Source organism: Guyanagaster necrorhizus, assembly GCF_019112545.1.
Source record: "Guyanagaster necrorhizus MCA 3950 unplaced genomic scaffold BT62scaffold_1, whole genome shotgun sequence".
Taxonomy (NCBI): Eukaryota; Fungi; Basidiomycota; class Agaricomycetes; order Agaricales; family Physalacriaceae; genus Guyanagaster; species Guyanagaster necrorhizus.
This window is the reverse complement of record NW_025064880.1, coordinates 2,173,770-2,192,908: the sequence shown is the minus strand read 5'-3', so window position 1 is coordinate 2,192,908 and position 19,139 is coordinate 2,173,770. Positions and strand designations below refer to the sequence as shown.

At 49.3% G+C, this 19,139-nt stretch overlaps 8 protein-coding genes across 8 annotated transcripts; 6 read left to right on the top strand and 2 right to left on the bottom strand.

The window, feature by feature from the left end:
* Positions 1-473: 473 nt before the first annotated feature.
* Positions 474-1,484, top strand: BT62DRAFT_1017400 (uncharacterized protein; the record flags this gene model as incomplete). Its single annotated transcript, XM_043178239.1, has 3 exons — positions 474-776; positions 806-1,234; positions 1,293-1,484. The coding sequence occupies 3 exons, from the start codon at positions 474-476 to the stop codon at positions 1,395-1,397; spliced, it is 837 nt and encodes a 278-aa protein (XP_043046643.1). The 3' UTR covers positions 1,398-1,484.
* An 872-nt stretch (positions 1,485-2,356) lies between these two features.
* Positions 2,357-3,193, top strand: BT62DRAFT_925680 (uncharacterized protein; the record flags this gene model as incomplete). Its single annotated transcript, XM_043184870.1, has 2 exons — positions 2,357-2,830; positions 2,888-3,193. Coding segments are annotated over exons 1-2 (236 nt in total), but the record flags the coding sequence as incomplete, so codon positions are not given.
* A 47-nt stretch (positions 3,194-3,240) lies between these two features.
* BT62DRAFT_983941 (uncharacterized protein) lies at positions 3,241-4,282 on the bottom strand (the record flags this gene model as incomplete). The annotated part of the gene is made up of 1 exon (XM_043189820.1): positions 3,241-4,282. The coding sequence occupies exon 1, from the start codon at positions 4,120-4,122 to the stop codon at positions 3,241-3,243; it is 882 nt and encodes a 293-aa protein (XP_043046641.1). The 5' UTR covers positions 4,123-4,282.
* A 221-nt stretch (positions 4,283-4,503) lies between these two features.
* On the bottom strand, positions 4,504-5,184 carry BT62DRAFT_940510 (uncharacterized protein; the record flags this gene model as incomplete). Its single annotated transcript, XM_043187757.1, has 2 exons — positions 5,075-5,184; positions 4,504-5,026 (listed from the first exon to the last, which is right to left on the bottom strand). Coding segments are annotated over exons 1-2 (618 nt in total), but the record flags the coding sequence as incomplete, so codon positions are not given.
* Positions 5,185-7,115: 1,931 nt separating this feature from the next.
* Positions 7,116-8,049, top strand: BT62DRAFT_915439 (uncharacterized protein; the record flags this gene model as incomplete). The annotated part of the gene is made up of 5 exons (XM_043183938.1): positions 7,116-7,185; positions 7,306-7,494; positions 7,532-7,645; positions 7,759-7,792; positions 7,875-8,049. The coding sequence occupies 5 exons, from the start codon at positions 7,116-7,118 to the stop codon at positions 8,047-8,049; spliced, it is 582 nt and encodes a 193-aa protein (XP_043046639.1).
* A 381-nt stretch (positions 8,050-8,430) lies between these two features.
* On the top strand, positions 8,431-9,599 carry BT62DRAFT_925679 (adenylate kinase 1). Its single transcript, XM_043184869.1, has 4 exons — positions 8,431-8,615; positions 8,672-8,879; positions 8,962-9,147; positions 9,210-9,599. The coding sequence occupies exons 1-4, from the start codon at positions 8,468-8,470 to the stop codon at positions 9,433-9,435; spliced, it is 768 nt and encodes a 255-aa protein (XP_043046638.1). The 5' UTR covers positions 8,431-8,467; the 3' UTR covers positions 9,436-9,599.
* A 1,793-nt stretch (positions 9,600-11,392) lies between these two features.
* BT62DRAFT_915437 (uncharacterized protein) lies at positions 11,393-13,660 on the top strand (the record flags this gene model as incomplete). Its single annotated transcript, XM_043183937.1, has 8 exons — positions 11,393-11,445; positions 11,504-11,516; positions 11,570-12,177; positions 12,231-12,843; positions 12,902-12,965; positions 13,032-13,318; positions 13,372-13,531; positions 13,602-13,660. The coding sequence occupies 8 exons, from the start codon at positions 11,393-11,395 to the stop codon at positions 13,658-13,660; spliced, it is 1,857 nt and encodes a 618-aa protein (XP_043046637.1).
* A 2,423-nt stretch (positions 13,661-16,083) lies between these two features.
* Positions 16,084-18,768, top strand: BT62DRAFT_925676 (uncharacterized protein). Its single transcript, XM_043184868.1, has 2 exons — positions 16,084-18,189; positions 18,256-18,768. Exons 1-2 carry the CDS (start codon positions 16,121-16,123, stop codon positions 18,503-18,505), a joined length of 2,319 nt encoding a protein of 772 aa, XP_043046636.1. The 5' UTR covers positions 16,084-16,120; the 3' UTR covers positions 18,506-18,768.
* The last annotated feature ends 371 nt before the right edge of the window (positions 18,769-19,139 follow it).

Genomic DNA, 19,139 nt, shown 5'->3' with positions numbered 1-19,139 from the left:
TTGAATCATTCAAGCTTACTGCTGTGATTCAGTCCGTATCTGTCCCGCAGGACATGCAGGCTTGCCGGATCAGGCTTCATTTTTCAGGGATATTATATGTCTCGACTGTTCTGTGAAGCTGCCGCCGCTTTGTTGGACTCAGCTTATGCGTGTTGCATGTGGTGGAGGTTACTTTATCTTCAATTCCATTGATGGTGATAATCGCGTCAATACCTTTCCTCTTCATCTCAGCTCTGCCATATTGTGTTCTTTTGATGCATTACAAAAGGGAGTAGAGCAGGATTTTACGTCTCCGATAATTCTTGAATTCAAGGATGCGGTGCCTTATTTTGCGGAGAAGATCTACTACCATGTCTTCGACATGCTCTCTCAGCTTACTGGAGATCCACTGTTGCTCCAGCTTTCGGTTCCCTTATATCTGAGTGGCGGCCATCAAATTCTCACTTCTCAGACTTTCTCTCCCCGAGTCTGATATGTTTCATACCACGATTAACTTCTCGTTAGACTTTGCCGTTAAGTGGATCCGTGCCCACATGTTTTCATTCCAAGAAGCCACCGCTATCACAGCAGTACTTGAGGATATCCTTGCTGCTTGTGCCATCCATGTGCACGATGAAGTCCCAGGGTGGAACGAATTATACTACGATAGAATCTTAGCCTATGAGCGTTTGATCCTCGTCTCTCCCACAGCTTGCTCTTTTCGTGACCTCCAGTTAAAGTTGAATATTATGGCTGTCAGTTGGAGTCGCAGAGAGGCTGCCAACCTGACACTGCATGTAATATCCTAGCTGTCGCTCTGGCACAGCGTGTTCCTGCAGCTTACGACGTGTTCCTTCAAAATCAATGTCTCCAGTATTTTGGAGTCCGTGCGCTTCATGTGGGATGGGTTCGAGTCATCTGCGCGTACTGTACTGGAATTTCCGCCATGATGTTACAAGGATTGGATGGGATTACGACACTTCAGCAGCAAGTTGATTACCTCCATCAACCACAGAATCTTTTCGCTGCGTGCTGTATCCTGGCGACGCAGCAGGATGAAAGTATAGATCGAACAGTCGTTGGCAATGACATCAAAGCATTGGTGCGGCTTCGTCCACGCGATGCTGTCTGGGATGAGTGCCGCAACCTTTGCTTGGTGTCCGAGTTGGCCCGCCACAGGCAAGTCAAAATGGATGCCGTCAAATACGCTATCCGTGTGCTTGATATCTTTTTCGACGCTGAGGTCCATGATCCAGTAAGACATCTTCCCCCTTAGTCCGTGGCCACCCGGCTTTTTCTGACCATCAATCTAGGTATCCCCGCTAGCATCGCTACGACGCTCAGTAGGCCGCAAAGTTCTGGAGTGGTGCACCGGTCGGAGTCTAGATGACAAGTCGGGTCAAGGGCAGCAGGTTTAGCCGACATCGATGCTGGTTTGCGTAGTATCTTAGGTTGTTGCGTCTTCAGTTACCCGAATCCGATTCTACGGCCTCTTTGTGATGGCGAGAGGCAACCCCATGCTATGGATACTTTCTCAGTCTTCGCTTTCCTTCCCTTTCGACGTAACTGTAGAGATTTCTCAAACCTTCTTTCTCCAAATTCTTCTGAAGTAGCTAGTACATTCTAGAAGACTAGGTTAGAATATATTCTGTACCAACACTCCTGGCTGATCAGCTAGTCAACTCAGCTTTAAACATCCACGGTCCTTGTGCGACGGATATCTCTTGGTAATTGCCACTGATTGTAACTCAGCTTACGGACATCGTATTTATGTACTCACTCGTATAATAGCTTAAACTACTCGTATTCCTAACACCTCAGTTTGAAAAGACGTCCTGGCCGGGCTCTCCATCTCTATTGACATTGCCGACTACTCCCACTTTGAGTTTCATTTGACTGTCATTCAGGCTGTCGTCCGCGCTCATTGGTCGCGTACAGCGCGGAAAAGAAGAAAGAGATACGTAATGCTGGATTTACCGTCGACGGTTTTGTAGACTTTTTGAAGTGCATATCTGGGGTTTTGCCGGAAAGTTCTAGAAGAGGCAATCCGACATCATGCCGAGAGCTGATGAATAAGCTCGAGAGGAAGAGAAAGTTGTAAAATACATTCTAGATATATGTACGAAGTGGGATAAAATAAAATAATAAGCTCCTTACATCTGGCTTTACGAGTCTGCGCAACACCTAGGATTCCAATAATATCGTACGATCAGTAGCTGCGGTTTGCTATAGCAACTCGGCCTTTTCAATTGAGTGTGCAAAGCATTCCATTACTACCACCAAGGAGGGGCATTTTCCGAGTATATGTATTTGATTGTTGCATGATCTATTTGGCGGCTAAGACATGCATTTGTTAAATCGCTGTGGCTTTATAGCGGGAGAGTAACGTTACAGGGCCCATTGTTCTTGGCGGCATTGGTTGTCAAGGCCCTAGTTATAAATACAGCAACGCCCCCCTGATTTTCTTTCCTTCTTTCCTTTCTACTTCTACCGAGTATCGACGACTCTGAAGTGGCTTTCATCTTTCCGCTGAGCAGGACCGTGACTTCCATTGAAACGGCAGCGCCATTTCTCTCCACCCACCAACGATCAACGAAATCGCTTTATATTCCTTTCGTCGCCATGAAGACTACCGCGTTCAACTTCACCTTCATCCTCTTCTTCGCGTTCCTCCAGCTCTTCTCCTTCGTCCAGGCTCTCCCTGTCGCGCCCGGAAGCCTCATGGGACATTCCTACCTCATCAGGAGCTCCGCCGAGCCCGTCGTCGTCGCGCGTGATGTTCCTCTCGACCGTGTTGCCCGGTTCCGAGCTATCCAAGAAAGGCGCGTTGTTAGGAGTGCTGATGCTGATGGTCAGGATTTTCTCTTTGAATGAAGGACCGCCGCCGCTTGCTTATGTTCAGCCCTAGCCCTTGATTAGCGTTCCAACTTGCGTGCATGGCGAGAAGAAGATCATGAAGAAGGAAAGAAACAGGCAAAGAAGAAGGATGATTAGTGGTTATCCAGGGTCGTTGAAATGTTGATGAGGTACCTGTGATGATGTTGATGATAATGGCTTGGTACGGGTTTCCAGTCAAGGACGTTCTTTATCTCTATCCTCCCTAGTACGCGTACACTTGTACTACCTATCATCATCGTGACTGTTGAACAGAATGGTATTGGATATCGGTAGAAAAGAAGCATCATACATAGGATATCAAACTGCCGGTCTGCCATCTTGCTTCGGGCTCAGGTCCTCAAAGCCGCCGAGATCCTGCGGGTCTTACCACCAGCAATGCCCAGATATACTTTCCGACCATGCTATCTCCGCGTCTTGTATGGTTACTGTACGAAAGAGACCCATGCGCAAAGGGGACAATAACACCAAGCGTTGCTGGTGCTGAGATAAAAGACGCGTGAGCGCCGCCATCGTCTCCTCATAGAGGTCCATCATATTCAACCAGTTATCCTGTGGCTTCAAGGGACAATGCACGAAAACCTTTCGCAACGGCAAAGCCGACTCCTCCTCTAGTTTCTGCAAGGTCTCCTCCAGCTCAGGAACGAACGACTGCGAACGCTCCGGAGCTGCTAACCGCAGATTGACCAGCCCTGGCGTGAGCTTTGAGATCTGGCCTGTAAGGTAGGAAGGGGAGGAGAGTGCGGAGAGATACAGGTGGCGAAGACAGGGGAACTGGAGCCGCTCATCGACGTCGGGGCGCCCGTCGAGCGAACCGTAGAGCGTCAGCTCCCGGAGCAGGGGGAGATTGACGGGTAACAGGGGAAACGGGCGGAAGAAAATGAAAAAAGCGTGCAGCACCTCGACAGACCCGTTTATGTACCGCAGGATCTGCTCAAAGGCGGCGTAGGCCTTGGCTCGTCGCGAGTACTCGGAAGTGAAAGCCTTGGGGTTCTCTGCCGACGAACGAGCGTGTGCAGAAATAAAGATATACCGTACACGGCGAAAGTGCGGGGGGGTATGCTCCAAGGCAGCTGCAAACGCCACAAGCTGTTCGTAGCCAATGATAGAAATCGATTGCAGTCTATTCATTTCCGAGGTTGCCCGCACGAATTTGGAGACGAGGGATAGTGAGCGGCCTGTGTAGCCGTTGTCCGTGCAGGCGTAGGAAAATATTTCGTTACAGATATCTACTGGACAGCGTTCCATGATGAGCCGCTACGGTAGTCAGTGAGATGATGATGCATGGGAATGGGGGCATACTCGGGTATTAACGGTATTCCCAGTGGTAAAGAACCCTTTAAAGGTCTGCGAGCGATACAGAAGGCAGGGGATTGCGCATGACAGACGCGAGGGGGTTGTCCAAGACAGGTACCAGTTCTGAGTGAGTCGTTCATGACCTGATTTGGACTTTGACAAAATCGATGCACACGTGATGCAGTGGCACTCTCTCTATCAAAGAATTCAATTTCAGGTTCTCGTCAGATGCTCTGGCCAGGAACCGTAGCTTTTCCGATAAACTTACATTTCCATTTCTTCAGTCAACTGTTCTGGTGTACAAGCATCGTCCAAAGTAATCCGATCCAAATTCAATCCGCCTAACCCGCCCAGCTCATCGAGTGTCCGAGAAAATACCTCGTCAAACGCCGCCTGCAAACCCGTGCTCTCCAGAATATTTCCACTACTATCACCGTCGCCTTCCCACCCAAACAGCCATTCCTCGAGCGTCTCAACCCCGCCGAGGAGTAAACTTCTCAGGCGCGTTCGCTCCGTCTGACTCAGTGGAGAAGACTTGACCCCAGCCGCGACGGAATCGACGTCAATCACCAGATCGACACCGAGGCCCTCTTTGGGATCCCACACCTGGGATTGTAGAACCGCTAGCCAAGCCTGATCAAGGTCATCCAGCCAGTCCATGAGGTCCGCGGCATTCTGTGGATTAGGTGGGTACCCCACGATGGAACTCAGCACGTCGTTGGTGAGATGGAGGAGGTACGACGTCCGAAGCGACGTCGACGGGTCAACAGGTGGGATCTGCAGTATCATTAGCAGCAGCTTCGTCGCTGCCTCCAGATAGAGCTGAAGAGTGGGTAGATGCGACGTGGACTGCGAGCTGCATACGACGTCTGAATATTTCGATTATTAATGCGCACTGACTGACCGCATTTTGTAGCCTCTCATCATAGTGAGGAAGCTGTCATCTAGATAGTCGACGAGTTTTCTCTCTTGCTTCGACGACAGCGCGTGAGGCGACATGATCGTGCTTGTTTAAGACCCAAATAGGAAAATCTGAGGTGGAAGTCCCAGCCAAGCTTGACCAACTTTCAACACAGCCGCTTCCTTGTAAATCGCTTTGCAAGTTTGAGCAGTATCCTTTCCCCCCTCTCATTTTCCAATCGGTATCTTCCGCGCTATCAGTAATCGATCTGTGCTACATCTTGGAAAAAACTGCTGTTCTTAGGAAATTTACAGATCGGGTTCTCCAAACACCCTGGGCCCAGAGCCCAACTTTATCGTTCTTCTGGTCACATACATCTGATCTACCGAAGCTGTGTGTCTTCTTCACTCTGCTGTGCTGTGCAACGGCGACACCAATAGTTCACCTATCTGATCCTCATGATTCATTCGACGACCTTGCGCAGCAGGGATCCAACAGCCTCGAAGGACTTGATTAATGGGCCTCATGGTCAGTGTGTTCTGCTGATTCGTCATCAACTTCTGGAAGTGTTCAGAGAGGTGTCGGCGTACACTGCCTTGATTGCAATATAGCAGACCGAACCACCAGTCTTCCCTCGTGTAAATCACTGGCAGTGTCGGACTCCACCATTCAACAGCCTGAAGGCGTAAAAATACCAGCTGCGGATCTGTGATAAACCATCGCTGGAAAGAACCTTCTGTCGTTGTTGCAAGTTCATCAGAAAAAGAAAGTGACTGGAATATATCGAACCCCCCCCCCCTCGTGTAAGTGTTCTTTTCAATGTCGGCCGCAGCTCTTCCTGCATGTTTCAGCTTCGAATCTTACACTAGAACGACACACGATAGTCTACTTGACAGAACACAAAAGCTGCTACAGCCTCGCGAACCTTTTCCTCGTCCGGGAGTTATCTTTTGGAAAAACCATGTAGATCCGTCGGACATTAGCCACCACAACGCCGGGGCACCTTTATGGTGAGATTTCATCCAGTCAAACGGCTTGAACTCTTGATAAGAAGAAAAAGTCATAGGAGCGTCCGAATCAACGGCCGCAGTTCACAAAGTCCGTCTTCGTACTAGAACGACACTGATCCTAAGGCGATGTCTCCATTGCATAAACGAACCCTCCCTTCTGTGAAAGCACCGCCTCTGTCCTATCGATAATGCACCTGTTTGATTCAATTCATGAATCATTATCTGGTGTAGCGACCAGGTTTTTCTTTCTTACTGTTCATTGGCCGGGGGAATTCAACGGCCCAACGTCGTTCGTGAATTGGGTCCCTTACTCCCTATCTTTGGATATAGACCGTATGCGCTGCCATTCCATAGAAGCTAGAGTGCTCTTATCAATATCAGTTGCGACTCTAACCAGCGCTGCTTTGAATCTAACGTCCACGACGAGGGACAGAGTCCTTGACGTCGAAACGGCCGGTGCTGTTTCTATTGGGGCTACTTCGAATTTCGAGTGAGAGCGATATCAAAAGTCTGTTTGACAGGTCGTAGAAGACTTTCACAGCTCCTCGGGCATAACCCAACCCATGATCTGGCTTTGGGATTTGGGATAAGTGATTACTCTTCAGCCGGTGTTTGTGTTTCTGGAGAGCATGATTTCTGGGCAGTCATTTCACTGAGGGTTCGTGCAGACGGGAAATTCCCTCATGGTATCGTCGCGGGGTTCTCCTCCAAGAAATCATGGAAGGTGCCAGCGGTAGTTTTACGAGGAGACACGGATTAACCTAATGCACTGTCGTAACCGGTGCGTGGTTCGTCTAAAAATGGATCCACTCCACTCATTTGTGCACAACAGCTCGAATCGATTACAAGGTTTTGATATATGGACCAAGGGGTCCCCCACACGGGGTCACTGTGCGGGGTTCCAGACGTCCCTCATGGCCGGGCATCGGTTAGGCGTATGTATTTTTTGAGATGTCGTTCTTTTTTTGAATATATTTCGACCGGGACATTATATATGGGCTACTGCCCTGCTTCGCTTAATGCCCATCATCTCGATGTCAACTTTCCTCGATAGAGAGCTCAGCTTTCTCGCTCTCCTTGTTATGCTCAGCGGTGTAGCAATACGTGAGTCATTGGAATTGCGCGCGCGACAACGGTACCAACTCATGTATACCAATCATTTTTCGACAGTACGCCAAATAGTTTGCTTGCTCCTGCAATCCAATAATGATCCTATTGATGTAGTCCCTCAAAGGATCGAACAGGATGTTGAGCGCCAAGCGCAGTCCCTCCCTACCCGCCGAACTATTCTAGACATCCTTTCTGGTGTCTTCCATATCCTTTATGATCATGCATACTTCCACCATTTTACAGCAATCTTTCGTTTCTTCCTATTCAACACCCCGAGTGACACTGACAATCATGCACGCGGTGGTGTGTATTCAGGATCTGATGGGTTCACACATCACAGCTTGGGTGACCAGAACTCAAATGATCCGGTCCTTGCGAGTCATGCTGATGATGGTGGTACTGGGCAGGGAGGAGGAGGGAGCGAGTAGGGAGGGAGCAGTCATGGATCCTGACCGTCAGCAGAGGACATGTTTTCTGATTCATCATGTAAATTCATGTTTTGATTTTCGTGTTTGCTTTTGCTTTGCTTTTTGAATATATATATATCCTGCTTTGACTTGTGAATAGGCCTGCAACAACTCTTGATGGACCCAGTTCCTAAGTGAGCACCTAAAGCGCACTGGCGCATGAGAAGGATGCGTCTTATGTGTCTGGAGCAGGTTGGTGTACATACTACATTTAAGAAAAGGGAAACGTGTGCCAGAAGTATGTAAAGCGGCGCTGCCAGTACGCGCAGTTCAAAGTCTCCGCAACCGACGGACTAACGTGTCGTTATTGCAACCAAGGCGAACACCGAGTTACGACAAATCGCCAGCCGCCAGCGACCTCTATCACAGCCAACCGAGAGGAGAGTATTAATGATTAAATTTGAAATGTTGCAGCGCGTGATGAACTTGAAAGGTGGAATGCAATGTTTCGTACACTGAGGTTAGCCGGACGATACCGCTGATGAGCCACCAGTGCGGCCAGTAGGAGCCGCAACAAAGTCCGAAGTTACTTTTTTTTTTTTCTTAGGATGATAAAGAGTAGCCCATCGAGACCGTAGCATTCCCAACACGGAATCACGTTTGCCAAGGAGCTGAACGGAATATAAAAAGGAGCTCGAGGAGGAGGCCCCTGCCGGCCGGATACCCGACGCGGGAAACTCCGGCCGACATTTTGTGGGGGGATTATATAGTGACGCGTTGGCTTTTCCCCAGGTAAACATTTCCGCCCGTTGTTTTTCCTCCCCCCCGCCACCCTACCACCGTTACTTCCATCTGCAACGTTCTGCACGATGGGAGCGTCAGAGGAACTCGAGTACCTCAAGTCTCTCGTTGCCCAGCTGAACGACAAAATCAACGCTTTGGAGGCAAAGGCGAAGAAAGCCGCTCCGACGCCTGCTCAGCAGCTGCGAACGATTCTAATAGGCCCCCCTGGTGCTGGTACGTGGATATATGTCGCCGCTGGAGTGGATGATGGTGCTTATTATAGGGTGCAGGCAAAGGAACACAAGCACCACGGATCCGTGACCAGTTTTGCGTCTGCCACCTGGCCACTGGCGACATGCTCCGAGAGCAGGTCGCGGCGAAGACCGCCCTCGGCGTCGAGGCTAAGAAAATCATGGATACCGGCGGTCTCGTTTCGGACGAAATTATGGTTGGAATGATTAAGGATCAATTAGAGAACAACAAGGAATGCAAAAACGGGTGAGTGGGGGGGTCGCTGCAAGGACGCGTTCTCGCGTACCGGCTCGTTTCCTGTACGTTGACTGACACCGTCACTTCTCAGCTTCGTACTGGACGGGTTCCCCCGGACAGTTCCCCAAGCCCAAAAACTCAATAGCATGCTTGAAGTCCGCAAGGAGAAACTCGACTCGGTTGTCCAGCTCCAGATTGACGACCAGCTCCTCATTTCACGTATTACTGGACGCCTCATTCATCCTGCCAGCGGTCGCTCATATCACAAAGAATTCCAGTATGTCTCGGGACTCTTTACGCTATCCTGCAAACTGTGTGTACTAAGACTTTGACTTGTAGCCCTCCAAAGAAGCCAATGACTGATGATATTACGGGTGAACCACTCATACAACGTTCAGACGACAACGTCGAGACATTGCAGAAACGTTTGAAAGCGTTTCATAGCATGACGGGCCCGGTTGTGGATTATTACCGGGCGAAGGGTCTCTGGCATGGTATCGACGCTGCCCAGTCCCCGAGTGTTGTCTGGGATAATCTGCGGAAGGTGTTCGCTGGGAAACAGTAGATGGGGGGAGGATATTTACTATAGAGGCCTTGTGGCAATCGTGGAGGTTCATCTATCCATCCATTTGCTATACCATGGAAGAAGGGACACTTGAATTGCATCAATTAAATGAGAAACGTCCCGCATTCATAGCGCGAGGCAACTGTCCGCAGAGGGTGCGGTGTGACATCTTTGAGTCACGTCCCGCATATCGTTCTTACGCCAACAAGCCACCAAAACACTAATCACTGAGACGTCGTGCATCCTGGACTTGACTGGCCGGGAAGATATGGGCTGAATACAAGTGAAGTCTATGTCCACCATCATTAAAAAAGAAAGATAATATGAATGTCATACAAATGTCATCTTCCTATCTCACCTCTCCTTGTCTTAATCTTCTCACTCGTCTTTATTTCCTTACTTTCCATACTTTACTTGAGCTACCAAAGGTAGATTAGTTTACTCTTACAGTCTCACTTGATGACGCACCGATGTTCGGAATTCCGTCATGAACGCAAATATTTTATACGTTTGAATCTAACTTGAAGGACTACCTCTAACTGCGATGACGGTGAGTAAGTACCAGTGTCGGAAACGACCGAGTGGACTTTTTGGGTTGACGCGCGTTCAAAGATAAAATAACGAAAGTCGGCCGATAGTGCTAAACAGGCGCAAGGCAGTGAATTTTGATGGCCATATATCGGCGGCTGTAAGCAAGCATCCAAATGGCGCGTTACTTGGGACAGAAAACTAATGCATGCTGCTTGTTCGGGTTTTCCCTCTTCATGAACGAGTTACGTTCTGTAATCAGGCACTTTGTGCGTCAATCTTCAGGTACAAGGGTCCCCCTCCCCACCCCCTGGTGGGTTTCAAGCGGGGCCAAAACCCTGGATGAACAATTGAAGTGATAACTGGAGTCAAAAGGTGTGTGGTTGATTAAAGAAACAGGATGACTCACTCTTGCAAACTCACCCGACCGAGCCGTATAACGATAGGCTGGCATGTCAGTGAGAATAGCGCGAACACCAAGTCGGAAGGATGGATGGACGGATAGAAGGAAGGAGTTTTTACGGACACCGAAAGACTCGGCCGCTAGGTGCCACCAGACCGATTAAGATGGAGCTGACTAAGCTGCGCTTTGATTATGATGGCTTTTTCGGCTTTTCAATTCCAAACTCTAAATTCAATCGCTGCGTGGCGACGCTGAGCTGAATTCTCAAGAAACAGCAGGGAAGTTCCTGGAACATTGATGGGGGAAATCCACAGAGACACACACACTTTAAACCGTTGAAGGGCATTGACTCTGGCGGTTCCGCGTTATTCGCATCTTTGAGAACGTTTGTTGACTTTTTAGCATACGCAGGGGACTTTCGAAGGATTGGATTTCGGGGCCGATCAACAAAAATGCGCGGTGCTATTTTCGATTGTATCAGCGCTCGAGTTCGCGACCTTGGCGATCTGCTGTGGGACGCATGGCAACGATAGATATCGTTGACCCTGGTTAATATAATTCTTGCAAGGAACGTGATTTACGGTCAGAATTTGGACTCATCAGTGAATTTCTGAGATGATTTCGTAGTTATATAAACTTGACCGCGTCAGTGTGGGCCCCTTGACGCCGGAAGGACGCTTCCGAGCGGCTCCCGCACCTCTGAATCTGACTCGGACTGTATTGTGATGTCCTGTCTGCATTTGGAAACTGAGAAAAGCAAAGCAAACAGACGATGAATAGGTGGAGCTCAAAGTAGAATAGTTATCAGTACGTCCACTAATATCGAATTCAGGGGATCAGCTGAATGCATGCGTTATCAGTTTCATGAACCCAAATATCTTCTTTCAATGCCTTCTTTCAATGCCATGTTGTTGTTTGCGGATCAATTTCCTTCTTGCCGTGATCATGGACGCTCAGTTCATATAAACTATAAATCCTTCCCTGAACACTCTCTTTCTTGTTTTCCACTCTTAGAATTCTCTTCTAATGCCAAAGACAGCAGCATCCTTAGCTCGGGGCTTAGCCTGTTTATGTTGTCGGTCAGTCACCAACCTATGATTACCGACTGATCTAATGTTCATATCCGATGTACTGCAGGAAGAGGAAACTGGTCAGTAAGCATGCACCTTTTGGTTCTGCAACGTATCTCTGAACCGGCCGTAGAAATGCGACGGAGGGCGCCCAGTATGCCGTCAATGTACGAAGATGAATCGAGCGGACGAATGCGAATACGACGACATGATGGTCAAGAGCAGGACCCAAAAGTTGCAGGAGAAGCTGATGATGCTGGAGACCAGACTTCGTGAGCTCGAATCCGAGCCGTCGCATTCGTCACAGACATCGAGCGCCGAGACGTCACCAGCCGAGGCGGGGCCATCAACGATGCCACAGAGTGCCATTCTCGCGCCGTTCCCTCCCTCAGCCATCACTGATGGGGATTTTAACGCCTTATCAACCACATTTCAGGACTGGAACACCATCGATCCTGCATGGTCCGCCAATTCGCCATCGTCCTCTTCAAGTTCTGTCGATCTCGTTACTTTTCCCGGGCTCTTCGGAGATGGGTCTGCAGACCAACTGTGGCCTTCCGTAACAGCATCTTCGTCTCAGCTTGCGCCTTTCCTTGAGGGGAATGATATTCCAGCATCAGGATTCGAAATCAACCCTGACACGTACCCCGTGTCCACACATGCAGATCCAAACTTTGCTCCGTCCTCCTTCCCACAATGGGATCCCAAAACACCGTTGCCACACGAACATAGGACGATTCTGTACGTCGCGCGCGCTTCGTGGTTGATAGACATCTGCTGACTGTTCTGTGTAGAATAAATATATTTCTGCGACACCGCCATCAATTCTCCTTCGAAGGGGATATTTCGAGGTTCGATGAGTCCGTGCCAGCTGCCCTCTTCCGTCCCGAACCTCATCCTGCTCTCATGAACGCTATTTACCTCCTCGGATGCCATTTCGCCCGGTCTCCCTACTACTCCGGTCTCGAGCCTATATTTTTCAACAATGCGCTAACCGAAATAACCCTGGCGCTCGACAGCTCCGATCGTCTCGTAGACATTATCGAAACCTCGTGTCTTCTTGCCGTATACCTATACATCAACTCTCGTTTTCTCGAGGGTTACTGTCACGCTTTTTCCGCCGCACGCCTCGCCGTCGGTATCGGTCTGCATCAGATTGCGTCGGCGCCGTATGACTCGACCGCGTCATCTTCCTCCACCTATCAACAAGCAACTGTTTCGACTATTCCTATACCCGCGCCTCAGTCCCAGGAGGAGATGCGTGACAGGATTGCAGCTTTCTGGCAGGTGTTCATTGTGGATAGGTGTTGGACAATTGCAAATGGTCTTCCGTTGGCGCTACCCGACGGTGACAGTCATAATTCGCGCATAAAGACCCCGTGGCCAATGCCGCCCGAGCCGGGGATCGTGAGTTGTCTGTCTCTACTTCTCTTCTCTTCATATTGACGCAGCAAACATTTACCAGGATGCTTCTACTTACATTCCACTTCTTCGAGCCAAAGCAGTGGCCCTACTAGAAAGGGCAAGTCGTATGTCTTCCGGTAAGGATAATTCCGTTATGCGCCATATCTTTCCCCCGTTTCACCGTTTGACAGTCTCCAATAAGAACGACGATTATTGGGCCAATTACAACGCTGCTGAAATTGCATTAAAACGGCTATACGCCTCGTTGCCTGCCTTTCTTGGCTTCGAACCTTGGCGGACGCAGGCACCGTTTATAGACGTTGAGCTGTTCGCCATCCATAGTGCGGTCCATGGCGCGCTCATATATCTCTACAAGGACGTGAATGAGGAGGAGACGCAGAAGGGCATGAGGACTGTTCTGTCGCTCGTGCGCCAGCTGAGCAATGACGATTATGAGTTCTTGGAACCTACCCTATTCGTGCGTCTTCATTTTGGTGGCACGATTTTCGTGTTCTAAAAATTGGCACTTAGGCTACCTGGACCTGCGTAGCGAAGGAATACATAAGATCCATCCATATGGCAAACCAGAATCCAGGTGGATCGGACACATACACTGTTTCTATTGCCGAACAAGAACTGGACGTGTTAATTAATGCTATGAAGATGCTGAGCGCCTTTTTCCCAATTGCGGGTACGTAAAAGCTTCTTCGTCATGGCTTATTATGGATGTATCACTGACAGGTTTTCCCCTGTCCGTCTAGGCGAGCATGCCAAGAAGATTGAGCAAGAGCTACAGCAGATGCAAGGATCGACAAGTTGATAGACAGCCTAAAACCGACTCGGTTGATATTTCCCACTGCAGAGTGCGGCTGCTGCGTTCTTCTGCCCGGGTATACTGGCGACCTGTGAGGGACTTCTACGTTTCTCGTGGGAAGATCCCGCTGGTTCGATTGCTTCAGTGAGTGCGTTGAGAGGGGGTTGAGGGCGGTAGCCTGCGGTTGGAGGATGTATAGACACAAAGTCGGTGCGCCGCCACATTGTTGTTTAGGACTCAGGAGCCAACGAAAATTTGTTCGACTCGGACGTTGCTTATTCATTTGAATCTTGATGTGGTATGTGAAATTTCATTTTTTGACTTCATCTGAATGGTTCAAGACAAACCGATGTTCAAGTCTAGGCTAGCCTTATCCTAGGCCGGATTCTGAGGCCTGACGTTAGGAGCTTTACATAAATACATATAATGGGAATCCCGACGGTGTCACCCCTTTGCGCTAGGGTCCACATACAATACGGGGTTTCCCACACAGTAATGATCATTCTGTGCGTTATCAGTGAAGCGTGAATTCAATGGATAAATATCGGCGGGTCTATCTTTCAAGACTGACGGTACGTCGGAAAGTGCGAGGAATGCTACACAGGATGCGAAGAGAAACTTCCAACAGAGGAACAAATGAATACAGGCTCCAGTCCACATAAATGATAAGTGAATGACGATGATGTCAGGACCGTGATTCCTCCTCATCCGGCTTCCAAATTGTGATGGTTCGTCGGAAGGTCCGCGGGATGCCACGCAGGGTGCGAAGAGAGGACCAATGTGACCTCTGGTAGAAGCTATAAGTATGTGGGTCTCCTTTTGAATACGACCTCGAGGATTTAACAGAGTCCGACGTGTCAGGAAGAAGGAGAGATATAATTATGCAGAGATGAAATACTTGACTTGTGATCGTGGTCCCAGTAAGATAAACCGTACCAGAGTTAGTGTTGAGCAATTCGCTTGAATGTCATCGTATAGGGGCCACTGAGGAATGTTTGCTTCCCACGTTACTACTGAACGAATCTTCTGTCTCGCATGTTGGCAGGAGCCGGATGCTCGATAAGTAGGATTTGTAGAACGCGTCGTTACCCGTTGTACATAGGGTCGATCGAAATATCCGCTTCGTCTAGTTTTCAGTTAGCGCCGCTTCTGCAGACCAAGTTTAAGGCCGAGGTTTATACTTACTCGGTAGTGTGTACGTTACTAGGACGTTGGGGTGCTCGGGTCTCAGCATAGAGTGATCCGCCGGAGACTGTCGAGATAAAGCTGCGGTGACTTGGGGGGATGTCCCAGCAGTGACGCTCTAAAATGAAAAATCATGATACTGTGATAAGTGATCAGTTGACTGCGTCGGAAAATCGATCGCGAGCTCGGTTCCATACGGCTCTATGAACATTCTCGGCCACCATTCGTAACAGAGAGCGGCTGAGATGGTCTAGTCAAAGTTAGACAAGATCCAAGCGTAGAATGGATACACCGAGGGTCTGGCTTCGCAAATGGTGTGTATGTGGGCGCCTGTTATATCGTATGCCCGGGTCTGTGTTGATGATATCTGAGCGCCCCTGATCCCAAAGAATGATGAGGTTCAATATAATCAGTATTTGGCTAGAAAAAGTAGTGATCATCAAAAGAGATATGCTTGAGTCTCAACACTGCGGAGTTCAGACATAGGAACTTGCAGAATATTGCGAGGTCAGTGCGAGACCAGCGGCATTGGCGGCAACTGTGATCGAAAGTCCCAAAATGAACATGATATACGACGTCGTCACATCACACGTGTTCCAGATTACAAGGACTCTCGAACCTTTTCCATTCATCTATGATTATTTATTTGTTACTCCTCTGCTCGAGCGTCCATCATCTGACGCAGCAGGTGCCTCACCATTCTTTCTCTTTTTCTTTCCTTATCGTGGATACTTGTATGTCTTCTCTTGCAGTAAGTACTTATCTACCATCCCGTTGCTGCCGGTTCCCTGACTCTTTTTTCCCCGTTCGTTCCTGTTCCGTGGTAATCCTGCCAGTAATATCCACCCGCCTTTCTCGTTATCGTCTTTTCTTCGTTGCTTCGTTGCTCAGAGGGTTTCAAGCGAAGGATTGAATCATCTCTTCACGTTGTTCTTGGTCGGGGTCTGATCTGTTGGTGGTGGTCCATCATTGCCTGTGTGTATCCATGTTACCATCTCCGGCGATTTTTTCACCATTTTTATATATTCTAGGCCGCCTTTCTGGTCATTTTTCCTTTCAGTGGCGGAATTCCACCACTCCCTCAAAATTTATACGTCGCATTTCTTATCGACAAAACCTTCTCCCCATCCTCCCCAGAGCTTTGTTCATTCACCTGGGTATCCATACTCTTTGTTGTAAGCGGCTGGACAGTGAGTTACACTACATTGTTTCGCGATTGCGTCGTATTTATGCGTCACGATTAGCCTTCTTTCGCCTTTTCTGATGATTGCGACGATAAACATGAAAGTCTCTTCAGTGGATAGTTCACTGCCGCGAAGTCCGAATTTAGCGGTCGGGCCTCTTCCTCTCATCCCGCGCAGGTCGGCATCGCGTCGACCGCCGCCATTGTTCACTTCTCCTTCTCCTGTCGCCGTCGCTGGTCCAGTCAAGATTAACGTGCAGGGTGTTAATTCTGGCGAGAAGCCAGCTGCCTCTTCCTTCAAGGCAGTGCCTGATGCCAGTTTGTCGGGCTCAAGCTCTGAAGGAAGTTCAAGTAATCCCCGGCTCAAAAGAGGCGTCCCTCGGGCTTCATTGTATCAGCCACCGTCACCCACGATATCATTATCTCGTGTCACATCTAGCCACAGACACTCATCGTCTCTGTCTGGTGACATCTACGCCACCGACCTGTCTGCTTCGTCGCTCCAGGATACTCCCCGAGCATCCGTCTACACCCTTGCGGATAAACGCTTAAGCCTTGATGATTCGAAGCGGATTGCTTCAGAGTCTCACTTGCCAGATACCGAGGCCTCGAGTAAATCTGCACCCATTAACTCTACGCCCCCCATGATCGTCAGGAATAAATCTGGACAGCCGATAAAGTCATCGCTGAAGTCGACCAAGACACGGCCTAGGGGCAATCTTTCGGTCATTACAGGGATGTTTTCCAGCAAGAGCGAGCCAAATACGCCGTCATTGTCTAAGGCTGTTCACTTTGACACGCAACTGGAGCATGTCAAGCTCTTCCTTGCGGAACAGAAGCCTTTAGCGGTTTCTCGAGACGGAAGTCCCACTGACGATACTAGTGGAACAGATAGCGACTTCCCGCCGTTCATCTTTGGGGAGCCTTATTCATCCAAGCAAAGGTTGGTGATGAATGTCGTCAACATGCCTCCCATGGTGGATTACAGGGCCGACGTTGCGATGGACAGTCTATTGCTATCTGCAGATGGACTGAGTATTATTGGCAGAGTTCGGGCGAGGAATCTTGCGTTTCAGAAATGGCTTGCCGTGCGCTTCACGTTCGATGCTTGGCACACTACAAGTGAAGTTACCGCGAGATATGTTGAGTCTGCCAACCCGAGTGTCGATATCTTTTCATTCAGCATCAGATTGAACGACATTATGGCCTGGATTGAAGAGAGGACGTTGGTTTTGGCGCTGAGGTACTCGGTGGAGGGTAGGGAGATGTGGGACAACAACAATGGCAGGAATTATGTCGCCAAATTTTCCTGGGTCAAAGATTCTAGTAGTGATTCGGGCAGCGACATTGCTGATCTGAAGAAGAAGTTGGAGAACGTTATGCAAAAGAGGGAGGACGAAGAACCCGCTTCTTTACCACCTTTGCCGCCACCCCGTTCCGGTCCCGTCGAGCTTGACAGTTCTTCAGATTTCAAAAAAGATTCGTCGTTATCATCCCGATACGACTTCGGGACATCTCTGAAGACGAAATGGAGCCCGCCTACAATACGTCGCTCACTCACGCAGACATATCCCACCGCCTCCGCTACCTCTCCTCCTAGCTCAATTCCTTGGCCGACGATGGTGGATAACGCTCAGCGCAACCTTTCGCTGCCCGTCGGGTCGAAGCCACTGGGTTCCCCGCGAGATCAGGAGGATGGTGACAACTTCCGACCTGCCCCGTGTGTCGCTTCTGATACAGAGGATAGCCCATCTTTCGCTACTCCAACGAAAACACGGAACCATCATCGCGGATACTTTGACCTTAGCTTTCTTAGGGAGTCTGCGGTAAAACGGACACCTCCTGGAACGCCCAGGATGAGATCAGTTGATGATTCGACGACAATAGCCAGTCGCAGCCCGGGTAGGTGTTACTCGTTCCCGCCTGTAGACGCTCTGCGGCCAGCACCACTGTTTAGCATGGGTAGCGGTCTGAGCTTCGAGCCAAGAGACGTCGAACTTGGAGCAGGTAGTGATGAGTCGACACCGTCTATCATGTCTCCGATTTGGAGCAGTTCATCCTCTGCGACACCATCACCGACGGAAACCGAGTTTACGTCGCCGTTGACCATCCGCGACAATGTCACGCCTCGCGATCCTGATACCGATTACAACCACTTCCTTAATCGGTGAGTTAGGACGCCATGTGTTATGTTTTAGCAGGACTGAACTGCGGGCCCTACTCTACGGTACAGGTTCTGCTTCTACACAGGTCCAAATTCCACTGTTGATGTAGATTCTGGAGCCTTGCCAGGGTCGTCGTCAATGTCGAGCGTTGATGATGTCTTAACGGTGTCTGTGCGTCCGCGTGTCCCTGTGCTCGAAGCTCAGCGTGATATGGACACTTGTACGCAACCCCAGGATGACAATGCCCTCAGTAGTGGTTCTTCGACTCCCATGCCGTTCAGTTTCCATGGACCTCCTCGATCATTCGCCAGGATATGATGCAGATATGATGCTTCTCTTCTTTTTTGTGTGTAATTTTAGTTACTGTAAAGGTATATTCACCTTAACCTTCTATGTATAATCATACCTTACTCTACGCCTCGGACATCATCATGTATACGATACACTTGCTTCTGACTCTTTCGATCTGTACTACTAGTACCAACGCCCCCCTCCCCTCCCCACACCATGCTCGGACATTAGGGATACATAGAAAAGTATATCTTTATTGTTACCATATGCATAGCAATCTCATGATAAGGTTACTTACTCTGTTTGCCCATGGGGAATTTGTGAGGGTGATATATGTCAATGATGGCGGGTATGCGTCACTTGATGCGACGAGGAGTGTGCTTATTTTTGTTCGTGTGATGTAGCTACGGATCATGATTAACAGTGCAACGGGTAACAATGGTGTTCCTCGATAGTCATGGTGTTAGGATGGAGATATGGTCGCTCGTAATCCATACCTCTATAACGACATACTCTCCCGTAAACCACAGGATGGTCCATCTACCATAGCGCCGAGTGGGAACGGAGGGGTATGGGATGAGTTATTACAGAGCCGACTGTAGTTGGAAGAAGTCATCATCCACCCAGTCGTTCGCAACGACGCGTCGTACATATCGCCGCA